General features: G+C 43.2%; 1 protein-coding gene across 4 annotated transcripts in view; it reads left to right on the top strand.

The window, feature by feature from the left end:
* Positions 1-23,564, top strand: part of LOC129748318 (N-acetyl-D-glucosamine kinase) — a 77,275-nt gene that overhangs the window by 36,317 nt on the left and 17,394 nt on the right. For all 4 annotated transcript variants that reach the window (XM_055742893.1, XM_055742867.1, XM_055742887.1 and 1 more), the window contains exon 3: positions 14,973-15,409. In XM_055742893.1, the coding sequence (XP_055598868.1) occupies positions 14,973-15,409 (437 nt within the window). The remainder of the gene's footprint in view (positions 1-14,972; positions 15,410-23,564) is intronic.

Below are 23,564 nucleotides of genomic sequence, written 5' to 3'. Positions count from 1 at the left end.
TTCAGGATCACTTTGCAGTACTTTAAGGGTTGTACAGATCAACGTTATGCCTCGCCAGTCACCGCACTTTGTCAGGCCTCCTTTTTTCGGGACCTTTACGAGGATACCCTGCATCCAATCGACCGGGAATGTGGCAGTATCCCTAAAGTCAGCGAAAAGACGGTGCAACATTTGTGCTGACAAGGCAGGGTCGGCTTTGAGCATTTCAGCAGGGATGCAATCGACCCCAGGCGCTTTGTTGGATTTGCTTCAAAAAACTAAAAATCTCCGTTTTGACACCCAATGTCACTGAACTGACTTTCGGAACCGAAAGTGCCATTGAACGCACTCGCGCAATGACAGCAGGAGAATTCGAAGATGCGTTCGAATGTGTAGGTGAGAAGTGAGTTCAGGAGTATAGGCGGGAAAAATAAAGCGAGATAGATTGTAAACAAAACAAAGATTGTGGAATTTCAATGCAAGTAGTATCGTTTGGTGATCAGAAGAAAATTAAAGCTAAGTTCGCAGTGGTTATTGTTGAGTTTGAATACTTACCCTAAATTTACGTGCTAAGGTAGGCCTAAACATCAAATTGAATTGCGTAACGCAAATAATAATTGAAAATTATCCCAATCTAGGCATTTGCAACTTTAGTACGAAGGCGCGAAGTGAAACTGCGCAGGGAAGTTTAGCACAGGTATGCCTATGAAAAGTGATGAAAAGTGATAGTTCTAATGCATTGTTAATTAATCTAGGCTACAATACCACGCAACGAAGCGTTTTCAATTAGGAATCGCCAGATTGAACCGAAATCGAATTGAGGTGAGAAATTGATTGAGAAAAGTGGAAATTGAATCTCTAACCTAGGTTTATTAAAGGTGTAGGGACTAGCAGCGGAAAATAGCTGGAATCGAGACGGAAGTAAGCGATAGGAAGTTCACTAAACGTAAGCTTGAAAATTGTTCTTAGTGTATTCCAAAATTAATTTGTATTCAAATCGTAGGAATTTAAAACGTGTCCCGGTAGAGCTTCGAACGGACAAATAAAAGGGAACGTTACGAATCCGAAAACGAACTTTCATTGTTACCGCGATCCGGAAGTAACAATTTACATTTTAAATTCGTTTATGAAAATGTCCGATTCAGCCAGCACCGCAGCCACTGCTGCCCAAAAAGGTAAGAGCTTAGCGAGTAGTTCCCCTAAGGCGAAAAGTGATACCCCCCCCTCAACTCAAGTCCGTTGCTCTTGGCCCTAACACTGAGAACGGCAAATCGAAACCAGGCACGACAAAAACCAAAAAGAAAACCTCTTCCGAAAAACAATACCCTATAGCCAATAACAATACTAGCCATACTTCCTCCGCGAACACGGTCGTTAATGTCGGTCACAGTTGTGGAACCTGTAAGTCGGTCGATAACAGCCGGATGGTTCAGTGCGATGATTGTGATGGATGGAACCATTTTAGTTGTGTGGGAGTGAACCAAAGTGTGGAGAATAGAAAGTGGAATTGTGCACAGTGCCAGGCGAAGCAAAAGAAGAAGAAGACGGGTGCTACGAAGGTTGCCAGGAACACCGCTGCAGCGAAGAAGGTCGAAAAGTCCAAGCCGGAGAAAACCAGCGACGGGAAGAAGAACAAGACTCCATCTGCGATGAAAGAGATAGAAGATTCTTTGCTGAGGAAACCCATGGGAGCCACGAAACCAACCAAAGCAGCATCTGTTAAGTCAGCGGGATCGAGAAGGTCAGCGAAAGCGCATCTGGAGCTGCAATTGCAGAAACTCGAAGCAGAACAGAAGCTGTTAGAAGAGAAAAGGAAGCTGATGGAGAAACACTTCAGCATTCTGGAGGAGTTGGTCGACCTGGAGGACGAAGAAGACGCTGATGAAGAAGAAGTGGACGCTGATACCAAGGTGCAGAACTGGTTAGGCGCCACTGGTGGAAGGCGCCAAGAAGAAGAAGAGGAATCTCCTAGTGCGGATGAAGAAGAAGAGTGCTCCGACGACGAAGAAGAGGAAGAGGGTGGAGAAATGGATTCCAGCGATGATTCCGAGGAGGAATCGGTGACAGACAGCAGCGATGACTCTAGTGAGGACGAAAAGGGAGGAACTAACGAATCTAGCTTCAATCCGAAGGGTCGTTCTACGCCAGCAAAGAAAGGCGAAAGCAAGCGAAAAGACGCAACCAGTAGCCGATTAACCTGTAACCTGACGCGCAATCAGCTCGCCGCTCGCCATGTTGTCGCTAAGGACTTGCCATTGTTCTCAGGGAATCCCGAGGAATGGCCGATGTTTTTCTCCACTTTTGAGAGCACGACCCGGATGTGTGGCTACACAGACGACGAAAACATGATTCGACTGAGGAACTGCCTGAAGGGAGATGCGTTTGCTGCCGTTCGAAGTTTTCTTCTCCATCCGAAGACAGTGAACAGGGCGATGGATGCGCTCAAGTTGAAGTTTGGACAGCCGAGGTTTATCATCGAATCCCTGAAAGACAAAGTTCTTGCCATTCCACCGGTCGACCCTGAGTCGATGAACGCGATGGTCGATTTCGCGCTGGACGTCCAGAACCTGACGGTGACGATCGACGCCTGTGGTCGGAAGGAGCTCAAGCAGGATGCTTCGTTGCTGAACTCACTGGTTTCCAAGCTTCCGGGACCAATGCAACTACAGTGGGCGAAACACTCCAGAAGTATGCGGAAGGTCAACCTGAAGACTTTCGGCAAGTGGATCTACGAAATAGGCGAAGACGCCTGTCTGGTTTCGAAGCCGCGCCAGACCAAAGCATCGTCCCACAATCAGGAGCCACGCAGGAGAACTAAGGCATACGTGAATGCTCACGTTGAGCACCAAGGGGAGTACCACGCTCATTTGCCAGGAGGTAGTACATCATCAGCCGGTGCCAGAAGAGCCTACCCCACAGTGTGCATTGTCTGTAGGGGATCTTGTGCATCTCTTGCGAACTGCCAAGGCTTTCGGGAGTTGTCATACGATGGGCGGTGGGCAATCACACGCGAAGCCAAGATGTGCCGGAAATGCCTGAAGCGCCACAGAGGAGGATGTGTGTCCAGGAACTGCGGAGTCAACGGATGTTCATGCAAACATCACCCATTGCTGCACAAGCAGCTAAACCCAGAGTCCGCACCTATGCAGCCAAACTCAGAGTCTACGCCCATCCAGACTGGAGACAACGCGCAACGGGAAGAGCGGTCCTGCAACACTCACCTGTCCGGGTCCAGCGCTGTCCTGTTTCGCTATGTTCCAGTCGTGGTGCATGGAAACGGGATTGTGATCCAATGCTACGCCTTCTTGGATGACGGATCCTCGCTAACGCTTATGGACCAAGACCTAGCAGATGAGCTGAACCTAAAAGGAGAACTTCGTCCCTTGGGCCTCAAGTGGACTGGAGGCACATATCGAACAGAGGACAACAGTCAAATCGTCAGTTTGGATGTGTCCGGACTTAAAGGAAAGCGGTATCACCTGGAGGATGTAAGGACAGTGGAGGAGCTGCAACTGCCGTCTCAAACGCTCGACGTGACGCAGCTTCAGAGAGATAACCCCTATCTACGAGGAATTCCCGTAGATTCGTACACCGATGTCCGACCTCGCCTGCTAATCGGAGTGCAACACGCTAACGCGACGTTGGTCAGGAAGAGTCGAGAGGGCGAATCCGGTAAACCAATTGCAGTTAAGACCAACCTGGGGTGGACGATCTACGGAGGAGTGCCGACGGGAGAGTCGCATAGTATGGTGCACTATACCTACCACGTTTACGCCTGTGACTACCAGATGCAAGACGATGCTGACGGGAAGCTGGACCGCGCGGTGAAGGACTTCTTCTCTCTTGAGAGTCTAGGAATAACAGCACCCACTAAGACGATGCGCTCCGCCGACGATGAGAGGGCCCTCAAGCTGTTACGTGAGCTAACCAAATTCGAAGGCGAGAGATATACAACCGGCCTGCTCTGGAGATACAACATCACGCATCTGCCAGACAGCAAACCGATGGCGCTGAAGCGGTTTTTGAATCTCGAGCGACGCATGGCGAAAGACCCGGAGCTGAGGGGAGTACTGCAGCAAAAACTGGCTGATTACGTCACCAAGGGCTATGTTCGGAAGCTTACGAAGGAGGAACTGGAGGAAAACCACGAGCGTGTCTGGTACTTACCAGTTTTTCCGGTCATCAACCCCAATAAGCCAGGAAAAGTTCGACTCGTCTGGGACGCCGCAGCAACAACGCATGCAGTTTCGCTGAACTCTTTACTACTCACGGGACCGGATCTTACCACTCCGCTGGTTTCCGTGCTCTTCAAATTTCGCGAACATCGATTTGGTATTTGTGGCGACATCAGGGAGATGTTCCACCAGGTTGGAATTAGAGGCGAAGACCAGCATAGCCAGCGATTTCTGTGGCGAGATGAGAGAGAGCTAGGTGAACCCAATGTTTACGTTATGCAGGTGATGACGTTCGGGGCGTGCTGTTCTCCTTCAAGTGCACAGTACGTGAAGAACATGAACGCGGAACGTTTCAGCGAGCAGTTCCCAGCGGCCTCTGCGGCCATAGTGCAGTGTACGTATGTCGACGACATGTTGTGTAGCACAGAGACCGAAGAGGAGGCGATTGAGTTGGCGAAGACTGTTTGGGACATCAACAATCGAGGCGGGTTTGAAATCCGCAATTGGATGTCCAACTCCGTTGGCATACTATCAGCGCTTCGTGGAGATTCCTGTGCAGAGAAAAGCCTCGACCTGTCATCCAGCCTAGCGACCGAGAAGGTATGGGGAATGTGGTGGTGTACTAAGACCGACTGTTTCACTTACAAAATCAACTGGGATCGGCTAGGACGTGAGCTGCTGGAAGGCAATCGTTGCCCTACGAAACGTGAGGTACTCCGCACCCTGATGACCATCTACGATCCTCTAGGTCTCATCGCGCACTTCCTAATGTTTCTCAAGGTGCTGCTACAGGAGATCTGGCGGACCCGAGTAGGCTGGGACGAAAACATCGACGATAAGTGCTTCGAAAAGTGGCGAAAATGGCTGCATCTTCTTCCGGACGTTGAGAACGTCAGTATTCCTCGGTGCTACAGGATGTCTTCATCGATCGGTCATCACACCGAGATCCAGTTGCACACCTTTGTCGACGCTAGTGAAAATGGCACGGCGGCAGCTGTCTATCTCCGATTCGTGGAAGGCGACAACATCGAATGCAGTCTCGTCACCGCTAAGAGTCGTGTAGCACCACTCAAGTATCTCTCGATTCCGAGGCTCGAACTTCAAGCGGCAGTAATTGGAGCCAGATTAGCTGCGTTTGTCATGCAGGGACTATCGATCAAGGTTGCCCGTCGAGTTTTTTGGTCAGACTCCCGCAACGTTATCGCCTGGATACGTGCCGACCACCGCAAATACAACGCATTCGTCGCCGCGAGAGTCAGCGAAATCCTAGATCTCACGAGCGTATCGAGCTGGAAGTGGGTCCCAACGAAGTGGAATGTGGCGGACGAAGGCACGAAGTGGCAGTATCAACCCTCCCTTACGAACGACAGCAGATGGTTCAAAGCACCAGAATTCCTGTGGCAAGCAGAAAATGAATGGCCAAATACCCCGGAAAAACTGACAGAACCGGTGGAAGAGCTGCGAGCGTGCGTCAACGCGCATTGCCAAACGGAAAGCGAGATCATCCCCGTTAAAGATTTCTCAACCTGGAGACGATTGGTCAACACAACCGCCTACGTTTTTCGGTATCTACGCCAGCTTCGACCAAAGAAATTCACCCGCACCATTGAAATCCTTTCGAGCGAGGAGATACACCAAGCTGAGGACTACCTTCTCCGCACAGCACAGCAAGACGTCTTCCGAACCGAGCTAAACATTCTCCGACGCGACGACCGCAACGCAACGATTCCCAAGCAAAGTCAGCTGTACAAGCTCAACCCGTTCATCGATGAAAAAGGATTGCTGCGCATGCACGGCAGGACTGGAGCGTGCAAGTTTCTAGCAGTGGAAATCGCCAACCCTATTATCCTTCCGCGCGACCATCCGATAACGAATCTCATCGTTGAAAGCTACCACCAGAAGTTTCATCATCAAAACCACGAGTCAGTCATCAACGAAGTTCGCCAGAAATACTGCATCAGTTGTCTACGCAGAGTATACGCGAAGGTCAGGTCCAACTGTCAACGCTGCAAGCTGCGGGAAGCTCGTCCCCGTCCTCCAGCAATGGCTGACCTACCAAAGTGTCGACTAGCAGCTTTCGTTCGACCGTTCACACATACCGGCATCGACTATTTTGGACCGATGGAAGTGGCTATAGGGAGAAGGGTTGAAAAAAGGTGGGGGGTTCTGTTAACTTGTCTCACTATTCGCGGGGTCTACCTTGATTTAGCTAGCTCTTTAACAACAAGCTCGTGCATAATGGTGATCCGCAACTTCATTGTGCGACGAGGAACACCTTCCGTTTTCTACAGCGACAGAGGAACTAACTTCATCGGAGCCGATCGGGAGTTGAAGCAAGCCCTGCAAGACGTCGACCAGCACAAGATGGCTCAGGAGTTTGTTTCGGCGACCACCACTTGGTGTTTTAATCCACCGGCAGCTCCCCATGTGGGGAGCTGGGAACGACTCGTGCAGTCCGTCAAGCGCACCTTAGTGGAACTGCAGCTACCCCATCGCCCGAAGGAGGAAGAACTGAGGAGTGCTCTGGTCGAGATCGAAGGCATCATCAACGCACGGCCGCTTACCCACGTACCCATCGAAGACGATGCCGCACCAGCGCTCACACCGAACCATTGGTTGCTGGGTAGTTCCGACGGATTCAAACCATGGACCGAACTGGAAGTCAACTCCATCGCTTTGAGTCGAGGTTGGCATCTATCGCAGCAGATCGCGAACCACTTCTGGAAAAGATGGCTGCGGGAGTACCTGCCGGAGATCACCAGGCGTTCCAAGTGGCATCAGAACGTACCACCGATCAAAGAAGGCGACATCGTGGTCATCGTCGACTCGGAGCTGCCAAGGAATTGCTGGCCCAAGGGACGAGTTATCGGAACGGTAAACCGAGACGGGCAGGTGCGTACCGTAACAATAAAGACGGCGAAAGGTGTCTACGAGAGACCGGCGGTAAAGGTTGCAGTGATAGACGTAAGAGCTAAGAAGGAGTTTGCTGACTCAGAGGCGGAGTCAGCAAACTAGGGGGGAGTGTCACTGAACTGACTTTCGGAACCGAAAGTGCCATTGAACGCACTCGCGCAATGACAGCAGGAGAATTCGAAGATGCGTTCGAATGTGTAGGTGAGAAGTGAGTTCAGGAGTATAGGCGGGAAAAATAAAGCGAGATAGATTGTAAACAAAACAAAGATTGTGGAATTTCAATGCAAGTAGTATCGTTTGGTGATCAGAAGAAAATTAAAGCTAAGTTCGCAGTGGTTATTGTTGAGTTTGAATACTTACCCCAAATTTACGTGCTAAGGTAGGCCTAAACATCAAATTGAATTGCGTAACGCAAATAATAATTGAAAATTATCCCAATCTAGGCATTTGCAACTTTAGTACGAAGGCGCGAAGTGAAACTGCGCAGGGAAGTTTAGCACAGGTATGCCTATGAAAAGTGATGAAAAGTGATAGTTCTAATGCATTGTTAATTAATCTAGGCTACAATACCACGCAACGAAGCGTTTTCAATTAGGAATCGCCAGATTGAACCGAAATCGAATTGAGGTGAGAAATTGATTGAGAAAAGTGGAAATTGAATCTCTAACCTAGGTTTATTAAAGGTGTAGGGACTAGCAGCGGAAAATAGCTGGAATCGAGACGGAAGTAAGCGATAGGAAGTTCACTAAACGTAAGCTTGAAAATTGTTCTTAGTGTATTCCAAAATTAATTTGTATTCAAATCGTAGGAATTTAAAACGTGTCCCGGTAGAGCTTCGAACGGACAAATAAAAGGGAACGTTACGAATCCGAAAACGAACTTTCATTCACCCTTATTCTCGTTTACGGCGTATCTGGCTTTCGTTCGAACGGATACTTTCGAAAGAATTCGAAAAGGGTATTCTTGTTTTCGTACGAATGTGATACGTTCGATTCTGGTGTTGCCTGATTGACTTCGAAATTTTCAGGCAGCCCTGCATGGCAGTAACCAGTGTAAAAATGCCAGTTTAAGATGTAAACATTGTAGCCGAAATATGTTTATTTTTTGAGTTTCGACGAAATTTATTCGTTGATATCGGTCTGAGTCAAGAAATATTTAGGCAGCACAATCCAAGAGGTGGGTAGTGAATCTAGGTCGTGCTCATCCCGTTAGGCTCTGAAAAACAAACAGCAGCAGTCGCCGGGGCCGCTTCTGACAATCATACCATCGTCAGCAGCCGTTACGGACGCCTTCCAATAAGCTGTACCATAGATGATCAAGCGCAAGTGTCTCCGGTTCCGAGCAGGTGTCCTTATTGCCAGAGGGTAGTGAATATGAACCGCTAAAGCTTCTGCTGCTCTAAAAATCCCCCACCGAGAGGGAGGAATTGTAAGACGACGACAAGTCGGAACACTTAAAATTTGAAACCTTTTGAATAAAAATTGATTTATACAACTCTTAAGGTGCCTAAACAATAGATATGCAAATTCGTGAATTAATTCTGTTATTTTGAACCAATTTTAAATTTTATCATTCTAAGCCACCCAACTTTAAGAACGCCTTAATGAGCCTCAGCATAAGACTTGCGTTTGTTTGCCAAATAAAACGATCGAATAAAATTTAATCCGAAAATTATCGCAATATTTTGTTTTGAATCAGCCTGTAATAAAATTGGTTGTGTGTTCTGATTTTTTTGTCTTATTTCCTAACAAATTACAATTCTCTGATTTTTTGGCTTTTTTACGCATGCCGTTCGCAGCATCAGACTCGCGTTTGCCAGTCCAAAGAAAAAATACGTTCGATCGAAAACGGGAATGCAACGTTTTGTTCGTTCGAACGATGTTCGAAAGATCGAACGGTTTTCATTCGTTCGAACGAAAACAAGAATACGAAAATTCAAAACTTTCGAACGAATGTCATTCGATCGAAAACAAGAATAAGGGTGATTGTTACCGCGATCCGGAAGTAACAATTTACACCCAAAAATCACCTGAAAATGACATAGAAATGTCTAAAACGTCGAGGTCTGATGTTATCTTGAAAAAAAATCTTTGGCGAAAATCGATTGAGCGAGAGCTGTTTTTTCGGAAAACTGATAGATTTCTATGCAATGTTTTAGAATTGGCCTGTAAATAAATCACAAATCGCTCCAAACCTCATGAAACTCAGTTGAATGTGGAGTACACCTGTGACATCTGGCGTTCCGCAAGGGTCTATTCTTGGGCCTCTTCTTTTCACACTTGCTATAGGGGAGAATGAGGATACTTGATCCCTGGGGATACTTGATTCCTTAGCTATATCTCGAAACTGGAATGTCTTACAAAGATCAAATGTTCTAGAAAAATGTGCCGAAACGAGCAAAATAACAATGCTTGTAGTTTAGACATTTTTTACAAAATAATTGTTTGAGTAATTGAACTTTGTTTGAAAAATTTCACAAAATGTAACTTGAAGATCTTTTTTCATCACTTTAAAATCTTCCTCACATGGGAAAATTATGAAAAAAATATTTGTTCCAATGTATCAATCGTTCGAGCGTAAAATGAACTTCATAATGCCATATTTTCAAAGTAATGGAAAACTCTCAACTTTTTTCAGAAAAAGTTTTCTAAAATGTTGATTATGGGTACAATTGATCCCCTAGAGTTGGGTACAATTGATCCCCCCTTCCAAACGGCATATTCTTCTTCTGAATTGATCGTTATGATTGCTGATTACGAAATTACTTATATTTATCCAAACACTAATATTTATCAAACAATTGTCTGAAGAAAAGAGCAAAAATAATTAATTTTCACTTAATTATAACAAATAGCGCCTTTAAGTATGCAATGTTATTAGCGTTGAGACAAAGTTATAGAATTTTCTTCTTATGTCTGCTATAAATTGTGAAATGAGAACAAACATGACCAAAATAGTCAATTAACATTCTATCTTGGGGTTTTGTTTGATTTTTATACAAGGATTAGGCTTCCTGAATAAAAGATCAAGTCTCCTTCAATAGGGGATCAAGTCTCCCCTAACTTCAGAAAAATCGCAATTTTTTTACTCCCACGAAAATGCTTCTAGTTCATCAACGGCTTCAAGTATCGTTTTAATTTGTGGAGCATAGAAACTTGAAGTTACAAGCTGTCAGAAAATGTCAAAGACGGCGAGTTGCTAAATTTTTTCAAAAAGATATGGTGAAAATAAGAAAAGGGGATCAAGTATCCCCACTCTCCCCTATACAGTGAGGGGCAAAATAAAGTGTCCAAATTATTTTTTTCTATTTTTTTTATTTTTCTGGTATAAATTCAACGAAAACACATCGTAATCATTTTCTAAATATTGTTTATTATGTTCTTTTCAATTTTTGTTAATGTTGCGCTGGTAAAAAAAAAGTTTTTCTGATAGAAAAAAAACAGTTAATATACCAAAAAAAAAACAGGGGCAAAATAAAGTGTCCAGATTGGTACAGCTTCAAATTGATTCAAACTGAAGGCAAACAAGTACGATTTATAAATGGGTATGGCCTCCTTCGGCCTTCAACACCTCCTGCAAGTGCTTCGGTATACTTTCAACAAGGTTGTGCAAGTGTTGTGTGTCGAGTTCCTCCCACGCATGCTCCATGGCATCAAAATAAGTATTTTTATTTGTCACTTTATGCGACAATATGACTTTATGCGAGATATGTTATAGTCTTAAACGATTTGTACCAATAAACGTTTTTTCGTTTTTGTTTTAAATGTTTTTTCGTGTTTCGCTTGAATGTAGTAGTCATGCGTAATTTTTCTTGGGAGCTCGAGTCTTTATGTCAGTAGTGCTTTCCAATCATATCACCTATGGTACAGTACACTTTTCAGTGCATTTTCGGCACAGAGATGCTAAAATAGGCATTGAATTTTCGCAACCTCTTCTATTTACGGGTGTAGGTATGTATGGCTAAAAAGTCCGTAAACCTGGTGTTAATTCTATGTAACATATTCACCCATTGCACCCAAAGAAATTCTATTTTATAGATATTATAAAGTATGGATCATCCAAAATCTGGACGCACTGTTTATTATACCATAGCGCTCCTAGTTGTCGGATCTGGAATGTTTTGACATTACTTTGTTTTGCAATGTTTCCTCTACCAGTGCTGAAACTTTCATTACGATTCGTTTTGTTTCAAAAAAGCCGCGAGACGAAAATCAATTTTGGACACCCATGTCAAAAATTCGATATTGTCGGGTTCAAAGTCTCGAGATCGTGAAAAATGGTCAAATCGACCGTGTGCAGGTTCTTACGATCTTAACGGGGCCAGTAAGCAACTAATACGAACATTGAAGCAGTGTAGTAGCCAAAGGACGTGCCTGAAAGTTATACAACAAGGTACTAACGAAGTACGACGGATGCATCCTCATGGATGACGAAACGTACGTGAAGATGGATTTTGGGCAGCTTCCTGGCCAAAAATTTTACAAAGCCACTGGTCGGGGTGATATCCTACTTACTTACTTACTTAATGATCCCGCGCCGATCCTCCGGTGCATAGGGCCGTGGTAAAAGACCTCCACTGTTGACGATCCGGAGCCAGCGACTTCACCTGGTCCCAGTCAAGATTCTCGTCGACAGTTCGGATTTCAGCGGCTAGGCTTCGCCGCCACGAGTTTCTGGGCCTGCCTCTTCTTCGATGACCTTCTGGATTCCAGTCAAGCGCCTCTCTGCAAATCTCGTTTTCATCTTTTCGCAGCGTGTGCCCAATCCATCTCCACTTACGTTCCCGAATCTCGATTTCTAGCGCCCTTTGATGACACCGGCGATGTAGTTCCTCATTCGAGATCCAGTTGCCAGGCCACCAAGCGCGGATGATGTTCCGCAGACAGCGGTTTACAAATACTTGCAGTTTTCGCGTCGTCACCGCATATGTGCACCAAGTTTCGCACCCGTACAGCAATACGGATTTGACGTTTGAGTTGAAGATTCGGATTTTTGTTCGTAGAGAGATCTGGCGTGACCGCCAGATGTTTCGGAGACTCGCAAACGCAAATCGGGCCTTTCTGATCCGGGTTTCGATGTCTTTCCTGGTACCACCATCAGGCGTTATCTGGCTACCAAGATACTGGAAGCACTCCACTTTCTCAACTTGTTGCCCAGCTACCATGAAACTGGAGGGATTTCCTGTGTTGATCTCCATTGACTTGGTCTTTCCGACATTGACTTTGAGACCTGCTGCCTTGGAACTTTCGGTGAGGTCGTCGAGTTTGCTCTGCATGTCCGGTTGTGTTTGGGCGAGCAAAACAATATCGTCAGCCAGGTCAAGGTCGTTCAGTTGCTCCATTGTTAAAGGATTCCACGGCAATCCTCGGTTCGGTGCACAGTCGATCGATCCAGTCAGAATCTCATCCATTACGATGAGGAAAAGTAGCGGTGATAAGATACATCCTTGTCTCACTCCAGCAGTTACCGGGATTGGTTCGGACAAGACACCATCGTGCAAGACCTTGCACGAAAATGCCTCGTATTGTGCTTCGATGAGATGGACTAGTTTCTCTGGGACCCCTCGTCGCCTTAGAGCCGCCCAGATGTTTTCATGATTAAGTCGGTCGAATGCTTTTTCGAAATCAACGAACACCAGCAGAAGAATGTCCTGGAATTCGTTGATTTGTTCCAGTATGATTCGTAGCGTTGTGATGTGGTCCACACATGATCGTCCGGATCGGAATCCAGCTTGTTGCCGTCGGAGTGTAGCGTCGATTTTCTCCTGGATCCTGTTCAGGATCACTTTGCAGAGTACTTTGAGGGTTGTACAGATCAACGTTATGCCTCGCCAGTTACCGCACTCTGTCAGGTCTCCTTTCTTCGGGACCTTTACAAGGATACCCTGCATCCAGTCGGCCGGGAATGTTGCAGTATCCCAGATGTCAGCGAAAAGACGGTGCAACATTTGTGCTGACAGGGCAGGGTCGGCTTTCAGCATTTCAACAGGGATGCAATCGATCCCAGGTGCTTTGTTGGATTTCATGTTTTTGATTGCCGCTTCTATTTCAGCCAGCGAAGGCGCTTCCGAGTTGACGATATCCCCGCCAAGTTTAAATTCGTTTTTGCCGATAAGTTTGAAAGAAACTGTTTGATCTCGCAAGGTATTTGCAGCTGCGGTCGACAAACCCCGGTTTTTTTTGTGAAAAACAAGACCATGGGCTCCAAAATGTACAAGGAGGAGTGTCTGAAAAACGTTTTTTCCTTCGTACATTAGATCTCACAAAGGGCCAGTAAAGTTTTCGCCAGATTTGGCAGGCTGCCACCACAGGCACAGCAAAGAGGTACTACAGTGGTATCGTGCCAACGGGTGGGTTTTGTCGAAAAGGACATCAACCCACCCAACTGCCCTCAATTCCGCCCTATCGAAAAATTTTGGGCAATTGTTAAGATGAAGAAGAATGGTAGGACGACTCGGAATGTAACAGAGATGAAGAGATTGTGGAACAACATGACCGCTGAGGTCAGCGAATAGGGTGTCCAAACTATGATGAGTGGTACTCAACGAAAAGTTCGAAATTTCATCAAACCAACATCGGAATAATTTTTTTATTATTTTTCCTTTAAAGTGCAATAAAAACCCTACATTTTGAGTACAAAACATTTTTATTTCATTTACATTGCTTCGAGATAGACCCTTTTTAATGCGCCCAGATTCTGGATGATCCATGCTTTATATAGATATCTATAGAGGCGTTCAAGTATTTAAAAAAACGGAGTCTTAACAGTCCTTTGTACAGCTATTACACCCCCCATTCCTCTATTTTTTCCATAAAAATTATGGATGTTTAGAGACGAGTCATGAACAAAATTATGTCCATTTCATATTATTTCTTCCAATTGGAAACTTCAACAACCAAATTGTTTTCTGTTTTCCTCGTAAATGTCGTTTATATACAGAATGGTATTTCACCATCTAAATCAACAGATAGATCGTAGACGAGAGGAATGTAAGAAACGATGCACCTCATCCATATAACTGATATGGTGTGAAGGAATTCAAAATGTAGAACTGACACGAAATTGAAAAAAAAAATCCAATTGCAAATTTAGCCAATTTGGAGGTCAATATTTATTCATTTTTTATAGTTTTGATTTTCAATCCTTATTCTGAAAGCTCATAAAGGACTTTTTTATTCAAATATCGATGTACGTATGTACAAATGAGACAAATATACGCCCTCGTTTGACCTGAAACCTTTCGAAACAAATGCCGGTTTGTGACCACAAACGAGAAACCATCTCCCCTAACAGGAGCACGTGTTGAAAAGAAAATTAACGGAAGCCATATTAATCTTTGGCTCATTTGATTGCATTGATTACATCGCACTATAATTAGTTTCTACATATGTTAGAATTGATGGCGTCTTTGTAATGTGAGCATAACAGTATGGAAAAGTATAAGAAAGTAGGATTGTTTCTATTTTTTTAAATTTTCAACGATACATACATCTGTAGGATTCCATACTCTAAAATCGGAACGTTGATAGTGAAGGAAAAGCAAAATTATCGGCAAAAATGCGAATTTCGGCGGGCCACCTTCGAGGCAAAATGAAGCAGAATTGCGTTGAGCTCGTTTCGTTCAATTGCCGTTAAGTGGATAATGTCAAGAATCACCCCACCAATGAGAGAAAAAAAAAAGTAATGCCCTGCAACGACTTGATCTTCCATTCGTTTATAACATTAGTTTGAATCTTCCTTCCGCACTTGCGCACTTCCAAACGGACTAAGGCGATTTCATAGTTGCAAAATTATTCTCAATGGCCTAATTTATATCGCCATGTACCGAGCACGTGCTCACATTCGTTCCAAAATACCAGTAGGATAAATGATTAATGGCCTTCTTCAACGTTTTCCCATCCACAGGGGCGCCACCCATTCGAAGTTGGTGATATGCGATCAGACGGGCAAGGTCATCGCATCGTCCAAAGGTCCGAGCACCAACCACTGGGAGGTCGGCATACCGGAAGTGGCCAAACGGATCGACACAATGACCCGGGACGCCAAGGCACAGGCCCAGATTCCGGAGACCCATCGGCTCACGGTTATGGGTCTGTGTTTGAGTGGGTGCGAACAGGATGCCACCAACAAGCTGCTCGAGAGCTATCTGAAGGCCAACTACCCGGATGTAGCCGAACAGTATCTGGTCGGCAGTGATACGATCGGGAGCATTGCGGCGGCTTCCAACGTTGGCGGGATGGTCATCATATCCGGTACCGGATCCAACACCTTGCTGCGGAATCCGGACGGAAGCACCTATGGTTGTGGCGGCTGGGGGCACATGATAGGCGACGAGGGAGGAGGTGTGTATTTGATGGAATTGTCGGGGTTTCACGTGGTTTCACTAACCTCTCAACGCCTCTTAGAGCAAGTTTACTGGTGTTGGGAAAAAGTGGTAGAAATTTTGTCACTTTTTGCACATTTTGAAAATTTTGCCATGCAAAAACATTTTCGAGATCTGTGGCCTTCAAGTTTTTATACAACACGTGTTGTAGTTTCGCATGCTGTGATGCAAAATAGCAATATTTCTATCACATACGGCTGAAATGGAAACAGTGCTTAAAAAAATACAACGCCCAAAAGATCTTGAAAACATATTTGCATAGAAACATTTTCAAAATGTCAAAATTTCTACCACTTTTTCCTAACACCATTGAACTTGCTCTTAGAACTATTTATTTTAATACATTTTTTTACATATTTGAGTCTTCTCTAAGATAGACACCAGTTCAAAACTTTTAGCTGAATGTCAATAAATCTCAATTTTCAGTGGCTACGGTACAATGAACTGTCAAAAGTGGGAAAATTTTTGTGATTCGTATATCAAGCAATCTAATTAAGGTTTGTTATATGAATTGGAAACACTACAAAAAGTGTTTTGCATACACAGCAACAAAAAATGTAAGACTGAATGATGTAATTTAGCCAAACGACGTGTTATTAAAGACTTTTGTTATAGTAATGAATACATCAAAATCAAATTGATGTACACAGTCCGAGCAAGTCTTTCAGTGTGAAATCACAATCAGCTACGGAACATTACACTAAAGAGACTCAACGAAATTTCAAAAAGGCACGTTTCTTACTCTGTATTTATTTTTTTTTATTCGTTTTAATTTTTTAAAATTCCTCATGAGGTCTTATATAAGCGAGTTGTGGTTATTTAACGTGCCTTTATTTTTAGATTCCATTGAAATCCATCGCATTGCATCGGTTTTCCCAAAAAGTCTATTTTCGGTCCATTTTTTTGGAAATTAATTTGGTGTTAACTGCAAGATATTGTTGCCATCTACGACTTGAAACTGGAAAAGTGTGGTTTAGTGAAAAAAAATCCTAGTTTTTTAATTCCAACCTATTTTTTTTCTGATCCAAAATTAACCCAAAATGTTTGTTTCATCATTTTACGTCATAATCATTAAGAAATTAAGCAGTTGATGAAGTATTACAGCTCAAATATCAAATTCCTTAGTAAAAGAGGAGCATCTCGTAAAAACCCTTTTTGACCCTTTGGAATGCTGGAAAAAGTCCAAATATGCAGTTATCTGTTCAAATAGTTAGTTTGTAGAAGCATTGTTATTAACGTTTATACAGTTAATTTTAAGACAAGTTGTAGAAGAAAATTTTGATGATTTTTAATCATTCATATTTAGACAAGCAAACATATAGTGGTGCTATTCTTGTTTCACTAAGTACATAATTGTTTTAGACATTTCATACGTTTAATCTTATTTTTTCGATAGGATTTTGTATGGAAACCATCCTTGTAAAAAGTAAGAGGAAGTAGAAACCATCTCGTTATACTAAAATTTACTAATGTGTGGAATTATATGAAAATAACATGAAAATTATTGCAAGCCGCTCAAGGCTGATAAAGACGATCAGCAAGCGCCATAATTTGAACAATCGTCGAACGCTGATAAGGATCGGAACTGTGTAGTTACAAGCAGGCTACTCTATGGGCTGGAGATCACAAGTGGTGCTTTTGATGAACTCATTGATATTTTGAGTCCAGTCTACAACACTATGATTAGAAATGCCAGTGGTTTATTACCCAGCTCCCCAGCACTTGCTGCTTGTGCAGAAGCTGGTGTTCTACCTTTTCATATAATAGTGGCCCTTCATACAATCAAGAAGGCGATCAGTATAGCTGATCGTAAATATACGTAAATATACGAGGTTGGAACTGCCAAGTACAGAACGTCTAGAGCGAATTGGCGATCAACGATGGAACGCAGGTAACTTAAAGGTAGAGCTGGAAATCAAGAAGAAGATACGCGCCGGAGACCCTAAGAGGAAGGTAATAGCACACTACAACTCCTTAATCGAGAGGAACTACTTCTTTTTTGAAAAATACTTCACTGATGGTTCTAAATTGTCAGAAAAAGTCGGAGTCGGATTTTTAGGTCCTTCTGTGGCAATCGCAAAAAACCTACCCGGACAAGTCACTGTTTTTCTGCTGAAGTAGCCGCTTTACTACTAGCTTTGCGTCATATCACATCTTCTGGAAACGCTGTTATTTTTACCGACTCTGCCAGCGCGTAAGTGCTTTGCAGAATCCAAAAAATCGACACCCTTGGATTCAAAGAATTCAAAAACTCCATCCAACAAATGTATCTTTCTGCTGGATACCAGGTCACTCTGGTATTTGTGGCAATGAAGAAGCGGACAAGTTAGCTGCACTCGGCCGTGATGAAGAATCAGATCCTATCAATATTCCTGCTTCGGACCTACATCTGTGGGTCAAAAACAAAATTTGGGAAACATGGCTGAACACCTGGCGAACGAACAGAAACCTAGCATTGGCCAAAATCAAAGGAGAACCTTTCATCTGGAACGACCGAGAAATTAGACAAGAGCAAATCGTTTTGTCAAGGCTACGAGTAGGACACACAAGGCTAACTCATCGTCATACCATTGAAGGAGGAGCCGTCCCAAATTGTGAGCACTGATTGAGATTGAATGTGGAACACATCATAGTACAATGCCCCGGTCTCCATGGTATCAGAGAATCACATGACATCGATCAATCTATCCGCAACGCACTATCAAATGACCCAGCAAACGAAGAAAAATTATTAAGTTTTTTAAAAGAATCGTGTATTTACGACGAATTGTAATCCTTTTGTACGAATTTTAAATCTTCTAGATGCGAACCAGCTTATGGCTGAAAACCTCTCAAATAAAGAAAAAAAAAAGAAAAACATGAAAATGTTTGAACTACGTCATGTAACTATGATAGAAACCACCCTTCAACCAAAAAAGTACCTATCAAAACTGGATCCACCATCGGAAATCAAATTCAAATATACTAATTTCAGTGGTAAGTTTCGGTTCTATGTAAGAATGCAGGAGCTGCGCATTTAACATCTTTGTTGTGGTCCATTTTGTACACACATATGTTCATTTAACCCCAAACGGTTAGAAAATCAATTTTTCGAAGGCGTTTTGAAATTCAACGATAAAGATAAGACGTGTTTTGTTGACTTTAATGCTTCTGAACGTATGAGTTTTGAAGAAAACTGATTTATTTTCATAACTAGCGTCGAATCTGTGTGAATGTATCAAACCGATACCGTGTCATTCGCCTCGAGCGTGCACGCAGTCAGTCATTCCGTCAGCGAGTCGACAAGCAGGCGAGTCAGCCGAGTAGTGCGTGCGTTTCCCGCGGTGGCAAGTGATCCGGTGGGCCGCTAGTGCTACTTCCGGGCTTCGGAGCTCCGGAAAGGTTTGCACATTTGGCGACCGTGACAGGTGGTATCTCGTTATCATAATAAAACGAGATATCACTAAAAAAAGGATCGTAGCAAAAAGCAAAACAAACGTGGTTGGCGATTCACGATTAATTTATTTGCATCACACTTGATTGAAAACCAAGTAGTTTATAAATACCCATCGAAAAACAAGTGTGGAAAAATGAGTAATTCGAATACTCATTAATATGTGAAAAGAAGTTAAAACAAAAAGCAATGCTGTCGGAAGTCATCTATGTCTGATGTGAAAAAAAGGATACGGGCCACATATAATAATTTACTAGTTTTTTTTTTGCAAATGAGCGGGTTTTTTTTTTTTTTTTTTTTTTTTATAAATTACTTTATTTGAAACGGCTCATACCTTTGAGTTTTAAGGAGCCAAACTCGTTTTTGTGTTTATAACAATTGATTACTTAGGTCTAGCACTTTTTGTTTCAAGAGGAGAAAAAGATAGAAAGGGAAATAGGAAATTGAAAAGAATTATAGACGGAGATCGATAGCTTTTAGAAAAAGATAAATTTCGAACATGTAGTCCAAATCTAGCACAGCTAACACATCCCTCACTGGAACATAGGGTGGTTTTCCTCGGGCCCGAAGGGAGTCTATCAAATTCGTTCTAGCGACAAGATGGACCTCGCACGACCAAACAATATGCTCGATGTCGTGGTAACCTTGGCCACAGCCACACAAATTGCTGCCAGCAATATTTAAACGATAGAGTACCGCACCCATGGAATAATGATTGGACATGAGACGGGAGAATATACGAATAAAATCCCGACTCAGGTCCAATCTATTAAACCAGGGTTTGAGGCTTACCTTTGGAATAATCGAGTGGAGCCACCGACCCATATCATCCTCTTTCCATTTGCGCTGCCAGTTGACAACAGAGTTCCTTCGTGCCAAGAAGTAAAATTCGTCGAAGACGATTTCACGGTGATACGTGTCGCCTTCTGTCGCCCCCACTTTTGCCAGAGAGTCTGCCCTCTCATTACCCATTATCGAGCAATGTGAGGGGACCCAAACAAAGGTGATGGCAAAGCAACGTTTTGATAAAGCACTCAGAATATCTCGTATCTTCTCGAGGAAATACGGCGAGTGCTTTCCCGATCTTATTGAACGGATTGCTTCAACAGAACTAAGACTGTCCGTTACAATATAGTAGTGTTCTGTTGGCCGTGATGCGACGCTTTCCAACGCCCAAAAAATGGCTGCTAACTCTGCAATGTATACAGAACATGGTGACTGGAGATTATATGAGGCGCTAGCTATTTCGTTGAAAACTCCAAATCCCGTTGATTCCTCTATTAGAGACCCATCGGTAAAGTACATTTTATCAGCATCGACGTGTCTATATTTGGCATCGAAAATTCTTGGAATCAAAAGTGGACGATGCGATTCCGGGATTCCACGAATTTCTTGCTGCATAGACAAATCAAACTGGACAGAAGAGGTGTCGTAGTCATGGATGAAAACACGAGTTGGAGAGTACGAAGAAGGATTAAACTGCATGGACATAAAGACATGATATATAGACATAAATCTTATTTGAAGATTTTGCTCAAGTAGCCTTTCAAAATTTACGATCACCAATGGGTTCATGACCTCACACCTGATGAGGAACCGGAGAGATAATAAATTAAATCGATCTTTTAGTGGGAGTATGCCTGCTAAAACTTCAAGACTCATGTTATGCGTTGAGGGCATACAGCCCAACGCTATGCGGAGACAACGATATTGGATACGCTCGAGTTTGATGATGTGAGTTTTAGCAGCTGACTGGAAACAGAAGCTACCATACTCCATCACTGAAAGAATAGTTGTTCGATACAATTTTAAAAGATCTTCTGGATGGGCTCCCCACCAGGTGCCAGTGATTGATCGGAGAAAATTGATTCTTTGTTGGCATTTTCCTTTCAGATACTCAATGTGGGCTCTCCAGGTACACTTGGAATCAAACCAAACCCCAAGATACTTGAAACACCTCGATTGAGTGATCGTTCTGCCTAGGAGTTGAAGCTTAGGTTGAGCAGGTCTATGTTTCTTAGAGAAAACCACCATCTCCGTTTTCTGAGGGGAAAACTCAATCCCAAGCCCTAAAGCCCAGGAAGACAATCTGTCTAAAGTATCTTGTAAAGGTCTGTGCAGATGAGACTCGGAAGATCCTGTGACAGACACCACGCCGTCATCTGCAAGTTGTCTTAGAGTGCAGCCTTCAGAGAGACAACTGTCGATGTCACTTACGTAAAAGTTGTACAAAAGTGGACTTAAACATGAACCCTGCGGGAGGCCCATGTAAGAGGTTCTTCTAATTGCAATATCTCCGTGAGCAAAGTTCAGATGTTTCTCACAAAGCAAGCTGTATAAGATGTTGTTCAAGAGAGGAGGCAGACCCCGGGAGTGCTTGAGCGGGTTTTGAAATAATTCTGAAACTGGAATGGGTGAATTTAGTTTAATTGAAGTTCCGTTGAGGAGACAACATGGAAAAAATTAAATTTTAAGCGAGTCGTAAGGACAGCTTGACCATGTTCACAATTTCAAGCGGGTTGAGAGGACAGCTTGAAATTGGAAGGCGAGTTGAGAGGACAGCCTGAACATATCGATTACAACTTCAAGCGGGTTGAGAGGACAGCTTGAAATTGGAAGGCGAGTTGAGAGGACAGCCTGAACACATCAATAGAAATTCCAAGCGAGTTGAGAGGACAGCTTGAAAATGAAAGGCGAGTTGAGAGGACAGCCTGAACATATCGATCACAACTTCAAGCGGGTTGAGAGGACAGCTTGAAATTGGAAGGCGAGTTGAGAGGACAGCCTGAACATATTGATAACAACTTCAAGCGGGTTGAGAGGACAGCTTGAAATTGGAAGGCGAGTTGAGAGGACAGCCTGAACACATCGATAGAAATTCCAAGCGAGTTGAGAGGACAGCTTGAAAATGAAAGGCGAGTTGAGAGGACAGCCTGAACATATCGATCACAACTTCAAGCGGGTTGAGAGGACAGCTTGAATTTGGAAGGCGAGTTGAGAGGACAGCCTGAACATATCGATTACAACTTCAAGCGAGTTGAGAGGACAGCTTGAATTTGGAAGGCAAGTTGAGAGGACAGCCTGAACATATCGATAGAAATTCCAAGTGAGTTGAGAGGACAGCCTGAACTTATCAGTACAAGTTTCAAGCGAGTTGAGAGGACAGCTTGATAATGGAAGGCGAATTGAGAGTAGAGAGTACTTTATCTTTGGAAACCAAGCGGGTTAGAAAGACAGCTTGGAAAAAAGAATAAATGGAAACACTTTGGACTTTGGCTTGCTATAAAATTGAAATTTAAAACGAGTCTAGAGGACTTCTTGATATTTAAAAATATTGAATCGAATGACATTTTATATATCTTTTCAAATTGAAAATCAAGCGGGTTGGTAGAACATCTTGAAGAAAGATTCAACTAGGAAGCGAGTCGAGAGAACATCTTGAAATAAGGAAAAAAGCGTGTTGATGGTACAGCTTGTAGGTTGTTTGTAATAAGGATGAACCAAAAACCGTGGCGAGATATCTGCTTAAAGAAGGACAGTTATCTCATTTAAGGAATCAATTGGAATTAAACAGCTTGAGATGAGAACAAATGATGAAAAAATGTAGAATGTAAGTCGAGTGGAAAGTTTGAAGGTGAATAGAATACTTTGACAGAATGTTGAGGAAACAGTTTCAGATTCTTATAAAATAAATAATTAAACGAGTTGTGAGATGAGAGTAACCAGTGATAAAAGTCTAGAAATAATTGTCCAAATTGGGAACATAATTTAAAATAAGAAACATGAATGATAAAATAAGAAATATTGGTTTTCTCAATTCAGCTCGGAGATCGAACGAGTAATCGTTGATTTATTGCACCGTTTTATTGATTATATATTAACCGTGTATCAAATTTGCAAAACGACAACAATAAACATTTATGCTAAAGAAACTATAGTAAACAAAGAGACGAAATGTCACGATTGGAATTTTTGATTTTCTGTCAGTGTCTCTCCAATCGAGCAAAACCAAGCAGTCTTAAAGGCAGCCATACAGCAGGGTTGCAAGCTCATAATTTCAAAACGGATCAGATTGCGCTTCTTTGTTTACTATAGTTTCTTTAATTTATGCAGAATATAAACAAACATTACTAAGCTTAAAACCACTACGACCCATCATACCTACATAGTGTTATAGAATTTGATATTTTGGGGTTTACATAGTTCGCATTTTGTGGAAAAAATTGTCGTAAATTCTCGTCGCAGAGTAAGTCGGTGATCAAATAGAGATCTCATTCCGTTGAAGTATTTAAGATAATTCCGTTTAGAGGAGATTGAAATAGAGGTAGAAATTCTACCGTAGAATTGATAGAATGCATGGTAGAAGCCAAGCAGATGGAGAAACAAATTTGCTGTCTGTTATCTTTTTTTCTAGAAAACCTCATAAAAAAAGAACGATTCAAACAGTTTCTTCTTTATTGTTCCAAAGTTATTTTGTTTGGGATAGGAAGGGGATGTGTGAATGTATCAAACCGATACTGTGTCATTCGCCTCGAGCGTGCACGCAGTCAGTCATTCCGTCAGCGAGTCGACAAGCAGGCAAGTCAGCCGAGTAGTGCGTGCGTTTCCCGCGGTGGCAAGTGATCCGGTGGGCCGCTAGTGCTACTTCCGGGCTTCGGAGCTCCGGAAAGGTTTGCACAGA

This window comes from Uranotaenia lowii, chromosome 1 (assembly GCF_029784155.1).
Source record: "Uranotaenia lowii strain MFRU-FL chromosome 1, ASM2978415v1, whole genome shotgun sequence".
NCBI lineage: Eukaryota > Metazoa > Arthropoda > Insecta > Diptera > Culicidae > Uranotaenia > Uranotaenia lowii.
Note: the sequence above shows the minus strand (reverse complement) of the source record. Positions and strands in the feature narration are given on the sequence as shown.